This window comes from Phyllobates terribilis, unplaced genomic scaffold (assembly GCF_046119375.1).
Source record: "Phyllobates terribilis strain yellow unplaced genomic scaffold, ASM4611937v1 Scaffold_1__5_contigs__length_1240528914, whole genome shotgun sequence".
In the NCBI taxonomy this organism is placed as follows: domain Eukaryota; kingdom Metazoa; phylum Chordata; class Amphibia; order Anura; family Dendrobatidae; genus Phyllobates; species Phyllobates terribilis.
This window is the reverse complement of record NW_027362761.1, coordinates 746,274,948-746,294,952: the sequence shown is the minus strand read 5'-3', so window position 1 is coordinate 746,294,952 and position 20,005 is coordinate 746,274,948. Positions and strand designations below refer to the sequence as shown.

General features: G+C 44.4%; 1 protein-coding gene across 3 annotated transcripts in view; it reads right to left on the bottom strand.

Moving 5' to 3' along the window:
* The window catches only part of LOC141149103 (beta-1,4-galactosyltransferase 1-like), a 249,856-nt gene extending 237,459 nt beyond the window's left edge, over positions 1–12,397 (bottom strand). For 2 of the 3 annotated variants that reach the window (XM_073636865.1, XM_073636866.1), the window contains exon 1: positions 12,176–12,397. In XM_073636865.1, coding sequence (XP_073492966.1) covers positions 12,176–12,314 — 139 coding nt within the window. In that variant the 5' untranslated portion in view covers positions 12,315–12,397. Of the gene's footprint in view, positions 1–6,034; positions 6,107–12,175 lie in introns of all 3 variants that reach the window. The other variant, XM_073636867.1, reaches the window with a different exon arrangement.
* Between the last annotated feature and the right edge of the window lie 7,608 nt (positions 12,398–20,005).

The following is a 20,005-nucleotide window of genomic DNA, read 5'->3' as shown; positions in this document are numbered from 1 at the left end:
ATTTTTTTTCAAAAACTTAGAAGTTAATTTTCTAATATGGTAAATTACTTAAAATGCTTAGGGCATTTTTTTTTCATCTATTTTTAACTCCTAGTTGAAAACAGATAGAAAGGGGTCCACCTTATTTTACTAGCTTCTTAATATTATGTAACTATGGGTGGAGTGTCATCAGTTTTTGCGTTTTTCTTTTGCATATGAGAAATTCTCTAAAGCTTCTCCTATCAAACAAACATGAAATTTGGATGGCACACTGATGGCATCCATTTATTGTCTAATTTTTTCATAAATCCATAAACTTGTATTGTTGAGTTTGATCTTTGACTTGAATTCAAATTGGCTGTCTTTTTGTTTTGGTGTGGACCATTCAGTCCCTCAAAACCACAGATATTCGAATAGTCCCATAGACTATAATGTATCTGTAAAAAAAATGGATAGAACTGAAATATGAATGTGAAAAAAAAATAAAATTTTAGTGAGCCCTAAGTCTAATGGTATATGATTTGTGCATTTTATTGACTTCCTATGCGAGCCTATTAGTGATGAGCGAGCACTAAAATGCTCGGGTGCTCGAAGTTCGGGTCGAGCACATTGTAAGTCTATGGGAAACGTGAGCATTTTTCTGGTGGTTCCCCCCCCCCCCCCCCCCGGTGGTCTGCAGAAGGTCAAAAATTGCCCAAATTGATGGGAACGGTGCTCAATTAAACGTCAGGCAGGCAGGCAGAATATATAGGCAGACACGCAGGCAAGGTATATAGGAGGGTGCATGAAAAACATAGCAGGGCACTTGGAACAAACTAGTGCCCTCCGATTTTCATGCACCCGTCTCTTTAAAAAAGCCGGCTGGCAATTCATCAGCGGCATACACCAGTACCCAACAATTTAGAACAGAAAGAATAGAGCATCACACATAGATTAGATAGATAGAAACATGTCAGTCACATATATAATAAGTACAGTGATAGTGTTGATTACTGTACTTGTCATTTAGTGTTAAAATAAAGGATTTATTAAAAAAAAAAAATTGGCGTGGGGTTCCCCGTAATTTTAGTCTCTAGTGGAGGTTAAGCAGACGGCTGGGGCATATGTTTGAAGCCTGGGAAGGGAGTAATACCCACGGAGCTTCCCAGGCTACTAATATCAGCCCCCAGCTGAATACCTAGCCTTTACCAGCTAATAAAATGGGGGACCAGCAAAAAAATGACGTGGGGTCCCCCCTATTTTAATAGCTAGCAAAGGCTAGGCAGACAGCTGGGGGCTGATATTAATAGCCCAGGAAGGGTGCCATGAATATTGGCCCCCTCCCAGGCTAGAAACACCAGCCGTCAGCTGCCCCAGAAATGGCGCATCCATAGGATGCGCCAATTCTGGCACTTAGCCTCGCTCTTCCCACTGCCCTGTAGTGGTGGCAGTGGGGTAATAGGGTTAGGGTTGATGTCCGCTTTTAATGCCAGCTGACATCAAGCCCAGGTTAGTAATGGCGAGGCATCTATAAGACACCCCCATTACTAACCCCATAGTGAAAGTTAAAAAAAACACAAACACCCAGAATAAAGTTCTTTAATTTAAATAAACACACAATTCTTTATTGTTCTAAATTAAACCATACTTACCATCACGCCCATTCCAGCTGAAGCCAACGATCTCCTGCAATAAAAATAAAATAATAAATCAACCTCATCCTTACCTTTCCATGGTTCCCAGGACGGCTCCAGCTCTGCTACATTCACATGACAGTCTGGATCGCAGCCGAAAGCTGCCATCCGGCTTGCCATGCCGCAGACACTGAGAAGCGCCGGCATGCTTGCGCTCCTCAGTGTCTGGCTGTGACAGCATCCAGATGAGCCGAGTTAATGTCCAATGAACTCAGCTCACCTCATGCACGTCACTGACAGCGTGGGAGAATTCTCCTGCGCTCAGCGCTTGAGCAGGAGAATTCTCCCACGCTGGGATGGCATTGAGATGACAGGCTGGTGGCATCTGAGCGCTGCCATCCTGCTTGTCATCCTTCAGAGACACTGCAGACCGCAAGCATGCCTGCGCTCTGCAGTGTCTATGAAGGATGGCATGCTGGATGGCAGCGCTCAGCTGCGATCCAGCCTGTCATCTCAATGCCATCTCAGCGTGGGGGAATTCTCCTGCGCTCACCACATGCGCAAGAGAATTCTCCCACGCTGTCAGTGACGTGCATGAGGTGAGTCGACTTTATTGCACATGAACTCGGCTCATCTGGATGCTGTCACACGCAGACACTGAGGAGCGCAAGCATGCCTGCGCTTCTCAGTGTCTGCGGCATGGCAAGCTGGTTGGCAGCTCTCGGCTGCGATTCAGTCTGTCATGTGAATGTAGCAGAGCTGGAGCTGTCCTGGGAACCATGGAAAGGTAAGGATGAGGTTGGTTTATTTTATTTTTATTGCAGGAGATCGTTGGCTTCAGCTGGAATGGGCGTGATGGTAAGTATGGTTTAATTTAGAACAATAAAGAATTGTGTCTTTATTTCAATTAAAGGACTTTATTCTGGGTGTTTGTGTTTTTTTTTAACTTTGACTATGGGGTTAGTAATGGGGGTGTCTTATAGACGCCTCTCCATTACTAACCTGGGCTTGATGTCAGCTGGCATTATAAGCTGACATCAACCCCAACCCTATTACCCCACTGCCAACGCTACAGGGCAGTGGGAAGAGTGAGGCTAAGTGCCAGAATTGGCGCATTCTATGGATGCACCATTTCTAGGGCGGCTGACGGCTGGTGTTTCTAGCCTGGGAGGGGGCCAATATTCATGGCACCCTTCCTGGGCTATTAATATCAGCCCCCAGCTGTCTGCCTAGCTTTTGCTAGCTATTAAAATAGGGGGGACCCCGCATCATTTTTTTGGGGGGTCCCCCATTTTAACAGCTGGTAAAGGCTAGGTATTCAGCTGGGGGCTGATATTAGTAGCCTGGGTATTACCCCCTTCCCAGGCTTCAAACTTCTGCCCCAGCCGTCTGCTTAACCTCTGCTAGAGAATAAAGTTACTGGGAACCCTACGCCAATTTTTTTTTTAATAAATCCTTTATTTTAACATTAAATGACAAGTACAGTAACCAACACTATCACTGTACTTCTTATATATGTGACTGACATGTTTCTATCTATCTAATCTATGTATGATGCTCTATTCTTTCTGTTCTAAATTGTCGGGTACCAGTGTATGCCGCTGCTGAATTGCCGGCTTTTCATGTTTCACTGTGAGCACTGTTCCCATCGATTTGGGCAATCACTGTAATGCCACAACCACCATGGCTGTGACATTACAGTGAGTGGCAGACAATCCCTGCATGATTGGTGCTCTAAATAGCGCCAAACATGCAGGTCGGGGACCCGAGCTCCCGCCCGAGCATCTCGAAAGTACTTGGCGAGCTCCAAGCATCTCGAGTACTGAGATGCTCGGGCGAGTACCGAGCAGTAGCGAGCATGCTCGCTCATCACTAGAGCCTATCATAGTGGATTTGTATGCTACTTTCGTTAGTACTGTATGTAGTATGCTGCTTTCAATAGACTTGACATCATGAGTAGAATAATTTTAGCAAAACTTTAGGACAACAAAACATTTTTAGTGACTTTAGTAAAAAAAATAAATTAACATTATGTATAAAAATGTATTGCAAAAAAATGTGAATCTGCTTAACCACTTCTTGTCACAGCACTTCTTTCCATGAGGTGATCAAGCAGTGAATCTTAACCAGGGACTAGTGAACCTTGGGCTCCCTCTACCTAACAGTACTCATTCCCCAGTGCTAGTACAGAACCAGCAGTGGGGAATGTATGCTGTCAGTCCTCTGCAGTGGCTTAAATAATACCATACATGCCACAATCCATACCGGGCGACCATGGCATGTAAGATGATAGAGTGATATTGCTCCCTCTGTCAGTTCATCTGCTCCTCACAGCACACTCACAATTTAAGTGGTTTTGTTTGTTCATCCACTTTTTGTCCACAGTTTCTCAATGGGATTGAGATCAGGAGAGTTTCCTGGCCATGGACTCGATGTTTCAAAGTTTTGTTCACCGAGCCACTTAGTTATCATTTTTTGCTATTGTGCTATATCATTCTACAAAATACATTGTTCATTACCAAATTGCTTTTGGATCTTTGTGAAAAGTTGCTCTTAGAGGATGATTAGATCCCATTCTTTATTAATAGTAGTTTTCTTAGGCAAATTATGAGTGAGCCCACCTCCTTGATAAAAAGTCACTCGACACATGAATGGTCTCAGGATGCTTTGCTGTTGTCATGACCAGGGGTGGATTAAGAGTAGCAAGGGCCCCGGGCAGTTTAGAAGGCGCGGCCCCCCCCCCCCCACACACACCTGATTTATCACGTGACATGTCACATGATCCCCTGTGATAGATCATGTGATAGTTCACGGGAAATTAATTTGGCACAATATTAATTGTGCTGCCTCATCTGAGAGCAGCACAATATAGGGGCAGATACCCTGATTCCAGCGATGTGTCACTTTTTCAGCTGCTTGTTGTCATTTTGAGAAAATCACCGTTTCATCTGCTGCAGAACTAGCAGCTCTCTGAATGCTGCGCTCTGTATAGCCCCACCCACACCACTGATTGGCAGCTTTCTGCCCATGCTCAGTGTACACAGAAATCTACTGATCAGTGATGGGGGTGGGGTCCTACAGAACTTACTAGTCATCTAGTGATAATTACCTTCTGACAAATCAATGATCAATACAACACTAAGCAGCCCAGTAAGTGACACATTACTGGAATCAGTGCCTCTAACCCTACATTATGCTTCTCTCAGATTAGGTGGCAAAAACCTGATGACAGATTCCCTTTAAAGGAGCTGTAAACACAAAAAAGTTTGTATTAAAAAAAATACAAGCCATTTGTGAAATTAACTTTTTTTCATTGTTAATTCACATTAGACTGTATCTTCAACACTTTTGTCAGCAGGTCTTATTACAGACTCTGAATAGGGCAGCTCTCTCCCTCTCCCTCAGCAGAAAGTCACAGCATGGTTAAAAAACGGGATCTTTTATGACTTTCTCATAATAAATAAAAATGGACATGCAAGTCCTCCAAACTATTTTCCGTTTCTGTATAGGGGAGGTCCTAAATCTTTCTTCTTCTTTAGTTGATCACATGTCAAAAAGGCAAAGCATTTACTATGAACTCGCCTAAAAAAATATACACTGGGAGAGTAATATCATCATCTGCATGTAAATATTCCTTGACTCTAAGGGCTCGCTCACACTGTCGTATAACACGGCCGAATGCTATGTGATGTTTTATCGGATAGGACTCGGCCCTATGTTATACTATGGGACAGTGCAGATGTGCGATTATCGGCATGAGAAAATAATCTCATTCGATATTTGGACCATGTGCACCCATACAAGTCTATGGGTGCACGTAAAACATTAGACTGCACTCGGATGTCATCCAAGTGCAGTCTGATGAACACTCACAGAGACTATGGAGAAGATGGAGAAATTAAGTTCTCCATCTTCTCCATATCTGTGCTGCGAGAGAATCGGATCACACTCAGTTGAAGCTCTGACAGAGTTTGAGCCGAGTGTCATTAGCATAATTGGCCCTATTCTCTTGCATGAGAGAATATATGGCTTAGTGAGTGGACCCTAAAACTGAATAGTAGTGACGGACAGGCACCTCACAAGCGGGATCCATGTAGCTCTCAGATGTCGTGTAGGTAGGGCTTCATTCCATGGGGTAGGGCTTAATTTCAAGGTATATAAAAAAAATGGACTTCAAATAAAAATTAAATGAACACAAAAAGCACTAATTGAATTATTTTTTTCGTATTTATGTTTGCAGCCCCTTTAAAAACCCTTTGAGGATCAAGGCACATATATGTCCCATAGTTTTAAACTTGAAAAAAATTTGATTGAATAAAATTTAAGGTCCTCGAAGGTTTAAGTAGGTCATAAATTCATATGAATACATGCTCATACAATTGCACATGCCAGTAGATGAAGAAGAACAGAATCAAAAATATGACATTAAGTGGAGCACTTACAGGTATTCAAGGTGAAAGAGACCAGCAAAGGCATCGTCTCGAATAACAGTAAATGAGCTAGAATTCAGCAAGCTGAAAATGAAGACAGCAGGTTAGAAGCGAACCAGACTTTATGGTGCTCAGAATTAGTCAAGCAGAATTTATTGACTGCTCTTGCAAAGCACTGAGACTCCCGCGGTGTATAGATGGCGCCGTGCGGCCTCCCGCTGTGTATAGATGGCGCCGTGCGGCCTCCCGCTGTGTATAGATGGCGCCGTGCGGCCTCCCGCTGTGTATAGATGGCGCCGTGCAGCCTCCCGCTGTGTATAGATGGCGCCGTGCGGCCTCCCGCTGTGTATAGATGGCTATGTGCAGCCTCCCGCTGTGTATAGATGGCACTGTGCAGTCTCCTGTTGTGTATAGATGGCTACGTGCGGCCTCCCGCTGTGTATAGATGGCTACGTGCGGCCTCCCGCTGTGTATAGATGGCTACGTGCAGCCTCCCACTGTGTATAGATGGCACCGTGCAGTCTCCCGCTGTGTATAGATGGCTACGTGCGGCCTCCCGCTGTGTATAGATGGCTACGTGCAGCCTCCCACTGTGTATAGATGGCACCGTGCAGTCTCCTGCTGAGTATACGTGTATAGATGGCTACGTGCGGCCTTCTGCTGAGTATAGATGCCGCACAGCGCCCCCCCCAGAGACAGCAGGAGGCCGCACGTAGCCATCTATACTCAGCGGGAGGCCGCACGTAGCCATTTATACACAGCGGGAGGCCGCATGCCCCCCCCAGAGACAGCAGGAGGCCGCACAGCGCCATCTATACTCAGCGGGAGGCCGCACGTAGCCATTTATACACAGCGGGAGGCCGCATGGCGCCCCCCCCAGAGACAGCAGGAGGCCGCACAGCGCCATCTATACTCAGCGGGAGGCCGCACGTAGCCATCTATACATAGCGGGAGGCCGCATGGCGCCCCCCCCAGAGACAGCAGGAGGCCGCACAGCGCCATCTATACTCAGCGGGAGGCCGCACGTAGCCATCTATACACAGCGGGGAGCCGCACGGCGCCATCTCTACACAGCAGGGGGCCGCATGGCGCCATCTCTACATGGTGGGGGGCCGCACGGCGCCATCTATACGCAGCGGGGGGCCGCACGTAGCCATCTATACACAGCAGGGGGCCGCACGTAGCCATCTATACACAGCGGGGGGCCGCACGGCGCCCTCCCCAGATACAGCAGGAGGCCGCACGGTGCCAACTATACTCAGCAGGTGGCCGCACGCAGTCATGCACACACACAAACATATACAGACATATACATACACGCATAAACACATTTGAAACACAAAAATACATATAAACAGACATCACACAATCATATCTGCCCACACACACACAAACAGACTTCACACAATGATATCTGCCCCCCCCACACACATACAAACAGACATCACACAATGACATCTGCCCACAAACAGACATCACACAATGACATCTGCCCACACACACACACACACACACACACACAAACAGACATCACGCAATGACATCTGCCCACACACACACACACACATCACACAATGACATCTGCCCACACACACACACATCACACAATGACATCTGCACACACACACACACACACACACACACACACACACACATACAGACATCACACAATGACATCTGCCCACACACACACACGCACACAAACAGACATCACACAATGACATCTGCCCACACACACACACATACAAACAGACATCACACAATGACATCTGCCCACACACACACAGACATCACACAATGACATCTGCCCACACACACACACATACAAACAGACATCACACAATGACATCTGCCCACACACACACAGACATCACACAGTGACATCTGCCCACACACACACACACACACACACACACAGACAGACATCACACAATGACATCTGCCCCCCCCCACACACGCACACAAACAGACATCACACAATGACATCTGCCCACACACACACACACACACAGACATACACACACACAAACAGACATCACACAATGACATCTGCCCACACACACACACAGACATACACACACACAAACAGACATCACACAATGACATCTGCCCACACACACAAACAGACATCACACAATGACATCTGCCCACACACACACATACAAACAGACATCACACAATGACATCTGCCCACACACACACACACAGACATACACACACACAGACATCACACAATGACATCTGCCCACACACACACACAAACAGACATCACACAATGACATCTGCCCACACACACACACACACATACACACACACACACACAAACAGACATCACACAATGACATCTGCCCACACACACACACACACACACATCACACAATGACATCTGCCCACACACACAAAGAGACATCACACAATGACATCTGCCCACACACATACAAACAGACATCACACAATGACATCTGCCCACACACACACACACACATACACACACACAAACAGACATCACACAATGACATCTGCCCACACACACACACAAAGAGACATCACACAATGACATCTGCCCACACACACATACAAACAGACATCACACAATGACATCTGCCCACACATCACACAAACAGACATCACACAATGACATCTGCCCACACACACAGACATACACATACACACACACACACACACACACACAGACATACACGTACACATACACACCACACAATGACATCTGCCCACACACACACACACAGACATACACACACAAACAGACATCACACAATGACATATACATACACACACACACACACACACACACACACACACACACACACACTCACCATCCCCCAGCTCGGCTCCAGTCCTCAGGCTCTTCGGTGCAGGCCGGGTGCGCACTGCGTGACGTCACAGCTAGGAGACACGGCCGCGCACAGGGCCGTGTCTCCTAGCAGTGACGCGGCCGGGGCAGCACAGGGAAGTTAACTGCTGCAGTGCTCGCCCGGCTGATGAAGAAGTAGCGGCGGCCGCTGCTGGGGGAGCGGTACGGGGCCCCCCCTCCCGCCACTGCTACCGGTATGTGCCGCGGCGACCCGCACATATAATGAGGGCAATCCGGCATTAGACACCCCGCCCGGAGCCGCGGGCCCTCTGGAGGCTCGGGGCCCCGGGCGGTCGCCCGGATTGCCCTCATTATAATCCGCCTATAGTCATGACACAGGACTCATAGTAGCACTCATCTTTTCTGCTCTCTACAATTCCTCTAGATGACCCAAACATCTGAAAAATGCTTCACAGAGAAGATAACTTTAACCCAGTCCTCTGCAGTGCAATCCCTGTCTTTCCTTCAGGATGTCAGTTGGACCTTGATGTTTTTCTCGCAGAGAGGTCGCTTTGTTGCACTTCTTAACACCAGGCCTCCCTCCAAAAGCCTTTGTGCATGCAGATGCAAGGATTTCTGCCTGTTGCCTTTCCTGAACAAGTTCTGCACTAGTGGTGAACCGATCCCATAGCAGAATCCTCCTTATGAGATAATATTAGATCATCTAATTATTCGCCAAGAGCAACTTCTCCCAACAATTTGGTCATGAACAATGATGTTTCCAGCATGATGGAGCATCGTTTTACAAGGCAAAAGTGATTACTAAGTGACTCAGTGAACAAAACATTGAAATTTTGTGTCCAAGGCCATGAAACTCCCCAGACTGCAATTCAATGGCAAAATTGCTTTGATAAATTGGGTAAATTGTGCTGAGCTTTTGAAGACACACACATTGTACAGAAATGATATATACAGTATGCAGTGGTTGATTGTTGCTTTTGGCACACTGCAGGACTCAAAAAGAGGGGAATGCCATTTGACTTTCAGAGCAAGGATTTTGCTGTACATTAGTCTGGTCTATTATCTTATATCGCTAGTTTCACAGTGATGACACTGGACACAGTTCCTGTGCCATCCCTATCACCATGATATACGTGATGTTTTGCAGAAACTATTCCTGACTACAGTACTAATAATGAATAGATGATATCCTTTTTAATAGGAGAAAAATGAAACTACATGTACCGTAAATGCAAATTCATAATTTTTGTCAAGAAATTGAAAATCCTTAAATGTCTCCGCTATGTTGGAAATTTTCCATAAGGTCTTTTTAGATTACTTCTATGAGAAAACTCTAGCAAATCAAATGCATACACTTTTCTACTCTTGATGGGACTCTTGACAAAGATAACATAAAATTTAGATATGAAAAATTGCCTCTTCAGAAAAGAAGAGGATTTCAATTAGAAACTCTTCTTCCTTGTATTTTTTACAGTAACCTTTGATGATGGTTGTATTATCCTTCCTCCCCCTCACCACTGACTACTTATGAACTCGTCCAACTGGGTTTCTAGCATGCTGCATTACTTGTCCTTTATTTAATTTTAATTGACATTTTTATCTGATTTCAAATGTTTCTGTGAACATTTTTTTTAAAAATTTATTGTATGAAAAGTCATAGTTTTGACAATCTGAGCATAAGAATTTTAGGACAATGAAAGACTGAGGACTTTACATATTTAAATAATTAATTAAGGGTTTTCATTATACATGAAAATGTATTGCATAAAAACACATTTACTACCTGCTGCATTTAGGCTGAGGCTACATGACAACTTTGGCTGTGGCACTGGTCTCGTGGCCAAAGATCTCTATGTATAGCTGATTTATCACGGGGCAATACAAGTTTATAGGGTCTTTTGAAATTTGAATTTGTTGCAAATAAATTTTTCCACAGAAATTTTATTTGAAGCAAATGAGTTCTCTCCAATCTCAATACTGGACAACTTGTAATTGTTTGGAAGAAATACCAGAGAAAGAGAGAGAAAGAGGACTTTTCTGATCATAAGAGATGTCATACTACAGAAGAGAGAGAATTTTGCCGATCATAAGAGCATACACTCTACAAGAGAGCAAAAGAAAGAAGACCACGCTGAACATAAGAGCTTACACTCTACAGGAGAGAGAGAGAACCCCAATTACCATAAGATCTTACACTCTACAGGAGAGAGAAAATCCTGCTGATTATAAGAGCTTACACTCTACAGGAGAGAGAGAGAACCCCAATTACCATAAGATCTTACACTCTACAGGAGAGACAATCCCACTGATCATAAGAGCTTACACTCTACAGAAGAGAGAGAGGACCCCGCTGATCATAAGAGCTTACACTCCATAGGAGAGCGAGAGGACCCTGCTAATTTTAAGAGCTTACACTCTACAGAAGAGAGAGGATCCCGCTGATCATAAGAGCTTACATTCTGCAGGAGAGGGAGAGGACCCCACAGATCATAAGAGCTTACACTCTACAGGAGAGAGAGGATCTCGTTGATCGTAAGAGCTTATACTCCATAGGAGAGAGAGAGGACCCTGCTAATCATAAGAGCTTACACAGTACAGGAGAGAGAGGACCCCGCTGATCATAAGAGCTTACTCTCTGCAGGAGAGACACGGACAAATAGAGGACCCTGATGATCATAAGAGCTTACACTCTAGAGGAAAGAGAGAGGACCCTGTTAACCGTAAGAGCTCACATTCTACAGAAGAAAGAGAATTCCGCTGATCATAAGTGCTTACACTCTACAGGAGAGAGGGGACCATGCTGATCATAAGAGCTTACACTGCATAGGAGAGAGAGAGAACCCCGCTGATCATAAGATGATAGAGGACCCTGCTAGTCATAAGAACTTACACTTTACAAGTGAGAGTGAGAGTGGACCCTGCTGTCCATAACAGCTTGCACTCTACAGATGACAGGTGTTTTTTATAGACTTGTATTGGCACTTTTCATATGTGCTGCCGGAAAAAAATGTTCATGCCACTATGAGTTTTTTACGGACACACGGTCCGTGAAAGTATCTGTATAAAAGTTTAAAACAATAACTTAAATGCGTTCTTGCATTCATAAATATAAGGTGATGACATTTCGTCTTCTGAAAGAATCTCAATCATTATTGCGGAAAATAGGAATATTACTAAAAAGACGTGCAAGTCATAGAAACTAAGTCAAAAGCATGACATCATGCCGCATATGCTATGTAAAAGTGCAGTTGATACTTTTGCATTAACTTTAAGCATATAATAAATCCACAAGGATAAGAAGGACCAAATCTACTTACTTTGTAAATCTGCTCTCATATTTTCATTGGTAAAGTGGCTGTCCATTATCAACAATGATGATTTTCCAAACAAGAAACCAAAGCTGAAAATGCATAGTCCTGAAAAAATATAAAATAATGATTTTTTGCTCCAAGTCATAATTAGTAGTAACCTGTTCCTTCAAAGTCCCAACTGATGTGTCCTCTGTTCACTTCAACTAGTTGCCTGGACAAATCACCTGTTATCAGTCCCGCCCCATACTGCTGCCTTGCTGTACAACTGTAATTTATTTTCACTTACATACACAGACAAAGCCATGGGTCACTTAACCAACATAATGCTGCACATATTACCTTAGATGTCAAGTTTCCAGAATGCCTTTTTTCAAATATTGTATAATCATATTTACCAGACAGAATACACAGGCAAATTTATATTGTCACATACATAGCATCATAAAAAGCGAAGTGCTTAATCATTAAACAAGTAATTGATTTATAACAAACACTATACTATATAGAGAGAAAGTATTTAGAAATATACAGTATACATATATATACAGTACAGACCAAAAGTTTGGACACACCTTCTCATTTAAAGATTTTTCTGTATTTTCTTGACTATGAAAATTGTACATTCACACTGAAGGCATCAAAACTATGAATTAACACATGTGGAATTATATAGTTAACAAAAAAAGTGTGAAACAACTGAAAATATGTCTTATATTCTAGGTTCTTCAAAGTAGCCACCTTTTGCTTTGATGACTGCTTTGCACACTCTTGGCATTCTCTTGATGAGCTTTAAGAGGTAGTCACCGGAAATGGTCTTCCAACAATCTTGAAGGAGTTCCCAGAAATGCTTAGCACTTGTTGGCCCTTTTGCCTTCACTCTGCGGTCCAGCTCACCCCAAACCATCTCGATTGGGTTCAGGTCTGGTGACTGTGGAGGCCAGGTCATCTGGCATAGCACCCCATCACTCTCCTTCTTGGTCAAATAGCCCTTACACAGCCTGGAGGTGTGTTTGGGCTCATTGTCCTGTTGAAAAATAAATGATGGTCCAACTAAACGCAAACCGGATGGAATAGCATGCCGCTGCAAGATGCTGTGGTAGCCATGCTGGTTCAGTATGCCTTCAATTTTGAATAAAGCCCCAACAGTGTAACCAGCAAAGCACCCCCACACCATCACACCCTCTCCTCCATGCTTCACGGTGGGAACCAGGCATGTAGAGTCCATCCGTTCACCTTTTCTGCATCGCACAAAGACACGGTGGTTGGAACCAAAGATCTCAAATTTGGACTCATCAAAGCACAGATTTCCACTGGTCTAATGTTCATTCCTTGTGTTCTTTAGCCCAAACAAGTCTCTTCTGCTTGTTGCCTGTCCTTAGCAGTGGTTTCCTAGCAGCTATTTTACCATGAAGGCCTGCTGCACAAAGTCTCCTCTTAACAGTTGTTGAAGAGATGTGTCTGCTGCTAGTACTCTGTGTGGCATTGCCCTGGTCTCTAATCTGAGCTGCTGTTAACCTGCGATTTCTGAGGCTGGTGATTCTGATAAACTTATCCTCAGAAGCAGAGGTGACTCTTGGTCTTCCTTTCCTGGGGCGGTCCTCATGTGAGCCAGTTTCTTTGTAGCGCTTGATGGTTTTTGCAACTGCACTTGGGGACACTTTCAAAGTTTGCCCAATTTTTCAGACTGACTGACCTTCATTTCTTAAAGTAATGATGGCCACTCGTTTTTCTTTACTTAGCTGCTTTTTTCTTACCATAATACAAATTCTAACAGTCTATTCAGTAGGACTATCAGCTGTGTATCCACCAGACTTCTGCACAACACAACTGATGGCCAACCCCATTTATAAGGCAAGAAATCCCACTTATTAAACCTGACAGGGCACACCTGTGAAGTGAAAACCATTTCCGGTGACTACTTCTTGAAGCTCATCAAGAGAATGCCAAGAGTGTGCAAAGCAGTCATCAAAGCAAAAGGTGGCTACTTTGAAGAACCTAGAATATAAGACATATTTTCAGTTGTTTCACACTTTTTTGTTAAGTATATAATTCCACATGTGTTAATTCATAGTTTTGATGCCTTCAGTGTGAATGTACAATTTTCATAGTCATGAAAATACAGAAAAATCTTTAAATAAGAAGGTGTGTCCAAACTTTTGGTCTGTACTGTACATATACACACATATATATATATATATATATACTGTGTATATGTATATGTGTGTATATATATATATAGATATAGATATATATCTATATATATATATATATATATATATATATATATATAATGTGGAAAACATATTGCAAAGTAAGAATGTTTTCAAAGATATAAACTGATAACCTTTCTTTTCTCAATTGGAGAAGCACTCCCACTAACTTTAATTAATTAAATGTGTGTATATGTGCATGTAGTGTAGTGTGAGTGTATTAATATACTCACCTGCCACCGCTCTCACCGGTATCCAGCCCCGTTCTTCTCTTCTTAGTGATGTCACTGCTCTTCAGTCTCTCCAGGTCACGCTGAGCTCTGCGTTACCCAGAAGTGACTTTTTCAATGTAAGTCTATGGAGCATCAAAACAAGACATTATAGGCTTATATTGTAATAGAGACTTCCGGCTCACACACAGCATGGTGTGATCCAGCTAGTGTGACGAGCAGTGACGTTATTCAGAAGAGGAGAAGAGCTGTGATTCTTTGCCGCAATGAAGTGAAGTGCATGGACAAAAAAAAGAAATTGAAATCAAATCAATATTTGCTGTGACCAACCTTTTCGTTCACGCATCAATTTTAGGTACACTTGCAAGCAATTTTTGAAGAAATTGTTTAAAGGTTTGATCCATATTAAAGTTGTCTCTAATACTGATGAACACAGATGCTAATCCATCATGCTTTACAGCGCCTTATAATCAGTCTCAGATAAATGGGCAGCGACACTTGCTTCTCTTAAGAGCATTGCTAATATCTTTGCCCCTTAGCATTGTGTTAATTAGTGGATTTATACTCCAGACCAGCAAACCGACAAAACTTCTGCTTTTACAGAGGTGGTCAGAGATGCTGATGAACAGTTAATAAAGGGCATTTGATTAGTAGTAACAATCTGCTATTTACCCTCTTAATTCCTATGGAAGCTGTAAGGGTATATTTAATTTTTTATATACTGCTTCCACGTTTTGACCTAGTTTTTGTTGAATAAATAATGACCCAGTATCATTTGTCCTGTGTAATTGTTCCTCTAAGGTTGTATTCACATAATCTTAAATGACCTACATGCCCGTATTGATGGCATAGGAGAGTTGATCCTATTGACAGATTCCCTTTAATTTTTTTGTATGAAGGCGTTTTGTGAAATCTTGTTTTTTGTGATATGAGCTGTTTTTATCATAACCATTTTTGGGGTACTTACAACATTCTGATCTCTTTTTTTTGGGGGGTGGGGATTAAGTAACAAATATGCACAACTCGGAGGTGCGCCTAAATATTGCAACTTCTAATGTCTTTACACCAGTTTCAGCTGAAATAGGCTTAGCTGGGGCAGGATGGGGGCATGCATGGTGATTGCCGTTTGTAAAATTCATAACGAGTGGCGGCGTTCACTACGCCACAAATCTTACTCCAGCAGGTACTAGCGTAGAAGTTGAGGTACGCATGGAGGTGTATGCCACTCTTCCAATGCTCCTGATTCATGAAGAGGTGTATTCCAGTGTCTGACTACTGTATGCTTCCTCATCAAGACTGGTGTGAACAATGTTGGTCTTGATGCATTGGTTTGATTTTGTAATTTCTATTACAACTAACTTTTTTTAGTCCCCTAGGGGATTTTAGTTTTCGCTTGTACAATACACTGCAATACTGTGATATTACCAATAAAACACAAATGCAGCCAGCTTACCAATCCTTGTATTTGCGAGAAGTTCTTGAAGCACAACCTCTCTTATGCCCGGGCATCTTACATAACTTGCCAAATGGAAAAATCGTTCCAGCTTTCAGAATCTCATAATATCCATCCTTTATTGCACTATTATTAGAAAACGCTACACCACTGTGTAATGTAATAGAAAAAATACCAATGTCTTTCTGATGGGCTAGGCATACTCACTCATGGTGAATATATACTAAGGACAACGCGTGTTTAAAAATATCAATTCCTCACACACCTGTATGAGTCAAACACTTCACACAATTAGCAACTCTCTAAAATATAACCCTTGAATGTCGTATAGATAATAAAATCAAGCTGTCAAACAATGACTTTAATATTTTATGACACAAAATAACTTTACAACTTGTTTCTAATTAAATATAATAAAAAGCTGCAACATTCTATATATATATATGTGAGTCACAGGTGGAACTAGGAGCCTAATGTTAATACATTATTTTCATTAACCAAAAATGATAAAGTGCCTTTATTGTGGCAGGTGGTAAAATGCCTAAAAGCATTAGAGATCTTTCTACTGTAGGTGACGCTTCCTAAATTTGTACAAGGTGCCTCCCATATATTGCCCTTTGAGCTCTCAAGAACATGGCCCACATGCTCAGAATTATAGTTTAGAGAACTTGATATTTTGTTCTTTGGCATCCCTACATTATTTTCACAATTTCACCTTAGCATAAATTATACAAGACCAATGGCCGCACTCATAAAAGCATTTAATCTTAACCCAAGGGTTTCTACAAAATCTATTAGAAAAGAATCTTACAGACAATAAGCTACCAAGAGTTGTTGCTTTCCAAAACTATTCTGCTGCCAACCCCTAAAATCAAATGCAGAATGTCAGCCTTGGATAAAGCAGGTAAATGCCTCCTAATACTCTGACTCATCTTTAAATTGGGTAATGTATAGTAACACCAATGTGGGGATCTGCCTTCAACAGGTAAGTTTACTACATTTTTCACTTGATTTTTTCCCTGTATATTTTGTCGAACTATATTAATTGCTCTGTTGCACATCCAATGTGAATATACCCTTTATTTAAACAATGCATTATGGAAGGACTATTTTTGTAATGCTACTTCTGTACTACAGTTTCTTTTAGCCAAATGCAACTCACCAACTGGAATTGCTTTGATTTTGTGAGAACGATCGTGAATAGAGATGAGCGGATCAATCCACTGTGGATAAAATTTGAGTTGAATTTCCTGAAATCATGTGGTTTCACATGAATTTGAACAATTTGGGATTCACTTTGCAATGATCGGCAAAAAAAAAATGCTTGAATCCTTTTCACACATGCTGCACACTGTGAGCGGGCTAATGGTGTCAGGCAGTGCAGAGCAGGCTTCCCCATAATGTCCTACAGAAAACTTGTTCTGTGTAGAGATTGGAGCTCAGAGTGTAACACTAATGCCAGCGCCCCTGCATGATTCCCTTGCCCTCTCCATGCAGGGGTGCGAACATACTCACCATCTCCTGCTTCCTTTCCCCTTCTTCCTGTGCACGCCGAGCAAGCTTCCCAGAGGCACGCCTAGTGCGTGCACGCTCCATTGTTCTTAAAGGGGCAGCGTGTGCGCTGTGAAAATGTCCCCAGCCAATTGCTGGGAGGTATCTAGTAAAGAAAGGCTCCCTCCCTTATATGGAGGTGCCTCAGCAATGTTCTCACTTGTTAGTATTGGTGCAACTAGTGAGTTGACAGGTCCCTGTCCCTGAACATCTGGTCCTTGTGTGGCCAAGACTTGAACCTGAACCCCTGGTCCTTCTGCGGCCAGGGCCTAAACCTGAACCCCTGGTCATTGTGTGGCCAGGGACTGAAACCATGTGATATCATCCTTAGCCAGTCCCGGTGATCTGTGAAGCCACACCAGCAGTACCTGAACTTTGAAACCGCACTGGCGGTATCTGAACCATGAAGCCCCACCGGCAGGACCCGAACCTGTAACCATTCCGAAAGTACTAGAACCTGTACCTGTTTCAGTCCTGTTAGAGTTCCAGAGTCCGTACTGTCGGAGCCTGTTCCAGTATCCGAATCTAGCTCTGTCTGTGACTGTTTGTATCCATTCTGCCCAAGGATCCAAAACTTGTGTAGTCTGAACAGAATCAAAATCCTGTCGTGTCAGCGACTCTGAGCCCAGTCCGTGTTAGTGTGACTCCTCAATTCTCGAAGGAGCCCTTTTAGTTTTGAGTTTACCCTGGGTGTTGGGGGACTCTGTGTCGGGTCCTGTGATGAAGAGATGGGAGGTAGCCGTGGCCCGGACCCGACCCGTGCTCAGGGCCGTCACATGAAAAGGAAGATGTTGTGGGCTCGTCCGGGTTGAGTGGCTTATTTTAACGACTACGCCACCTGTGGTGCCTGGTGAAGGGCCACCAGCGCCGCTACAGTCCGCTGAGGCCCGGTGTCGTGGCGGCCAAAGTTCTCACTGCTCCCCACAGGCGGAGCAAGGCCTCAGGGCAGGCAAACAGGATGGAGGGGGGTTAGTAGCGTGGGGAGTACGGGCACCGCGTCACATGGCATGGCGCGTAATGAACAGTCCGGAGGCCATAGGGGTGAACTTCCAAGGCTTTACTCACTTAGAGATGACAGCGGGAAGGCGACTCCCTGCTCCCCACGGAGTCCTGCGGCCACCAGGGACGGGGGTCCGACTACCTCCGAGGAACTCCAGTGTTCGGTAGCAACCCTACACCAGAGTGTTCCTGCACTACAGACTTCACCCTTTCCCGTCTGTGCGTGTGTAGATAGGCCGGGTCTTCCTCTGAGCTCCTCTCAGGACTAGGGCATGGGTGGCAATTCCTCTCCATCCGATGCCCGGTGGGATCCTCAGGGCCTAACCGGGCTTTCCCGTCCAGGACATGGAGTACAAGGTCGGGTGTCGGGGGCCGGTATGCCTCTTGCAGCCGGAATCCCTCTGAATAGATCAGGTAGGCGAGGACAGGTGGCGTACTCCGCTCCGTCTGCATCCTCCCCGGGACCCATTTGCTGGGGAGCCACACTCTAAAGCTCCCGGGCCTTCTTGATCCTGGTCCTTGGCCGGGTTGAGACATTCCTTGTCTACAACCTACCTCTCGTCCCAAGGCCAGGGTACGAGGGCTGTGTCCCTTCTTGGTGCAGGCCCACACAGGATCTGCGCTCCCGGAGGGAAGTCATATTAACACACAGTAGTTTGACAGCACAGACCGACTGCCAACGACCAGAGACCAAGATCAAAGATGGCTTTCTATTAAATATGAAAACTAAAGTGCCACTAACTAGTACGTCCTCCACCCTCACCCACTAACTGGTTCCTACCACTTTGTGTTCCCCAGTCTCCCTGTAACTAGGGGAGCAGCACCTAGTGCATACTAGCTCCCTCTGGTGGAGAAGTGTGGTGTTGGGTCACGACTATCACACTGGCCTTACCTCAGAGGAGGAACACCACACTCCATTTCAGAAGTGCAGCATTCCTGTGGCGGTCGAACACTCAGGGGCGTCACATTAGCACACCTGACCCCTGGGGTCAGCTGCTACAGTACCACGGACTGCCTCTGAGTGGTATCTGGTGTCTTCCTGCAGCTCAAGCCTGACTCCACCATCACGCGCTCCAGTGAAAAAAAGGTAGCGCTTAGCTATGCCTCGCCTAGGTAAGCCCGGCCCCATGGCACAGTGGGTTCATAAACCACATGCGCCACCTGAATGTGTGACAGTTTCCTCAGGCCATTCATCCTGCTGATGCTCAAGGACCTTCGCTCTCGGAGTTCTATCTACAGTTGTTTCACCAGCAAGAGCAGCAGGAAAACATTTTGTTCTATCTACACACAGTGGATGTGCAATTGGAAGCCCGGACGTCAGCTGCTCCAGCCCAAGTTGCAGTACCTGCCACCGTGACTATTTAGCCGTCCTGTCTGATCCGCCAAGTTACGA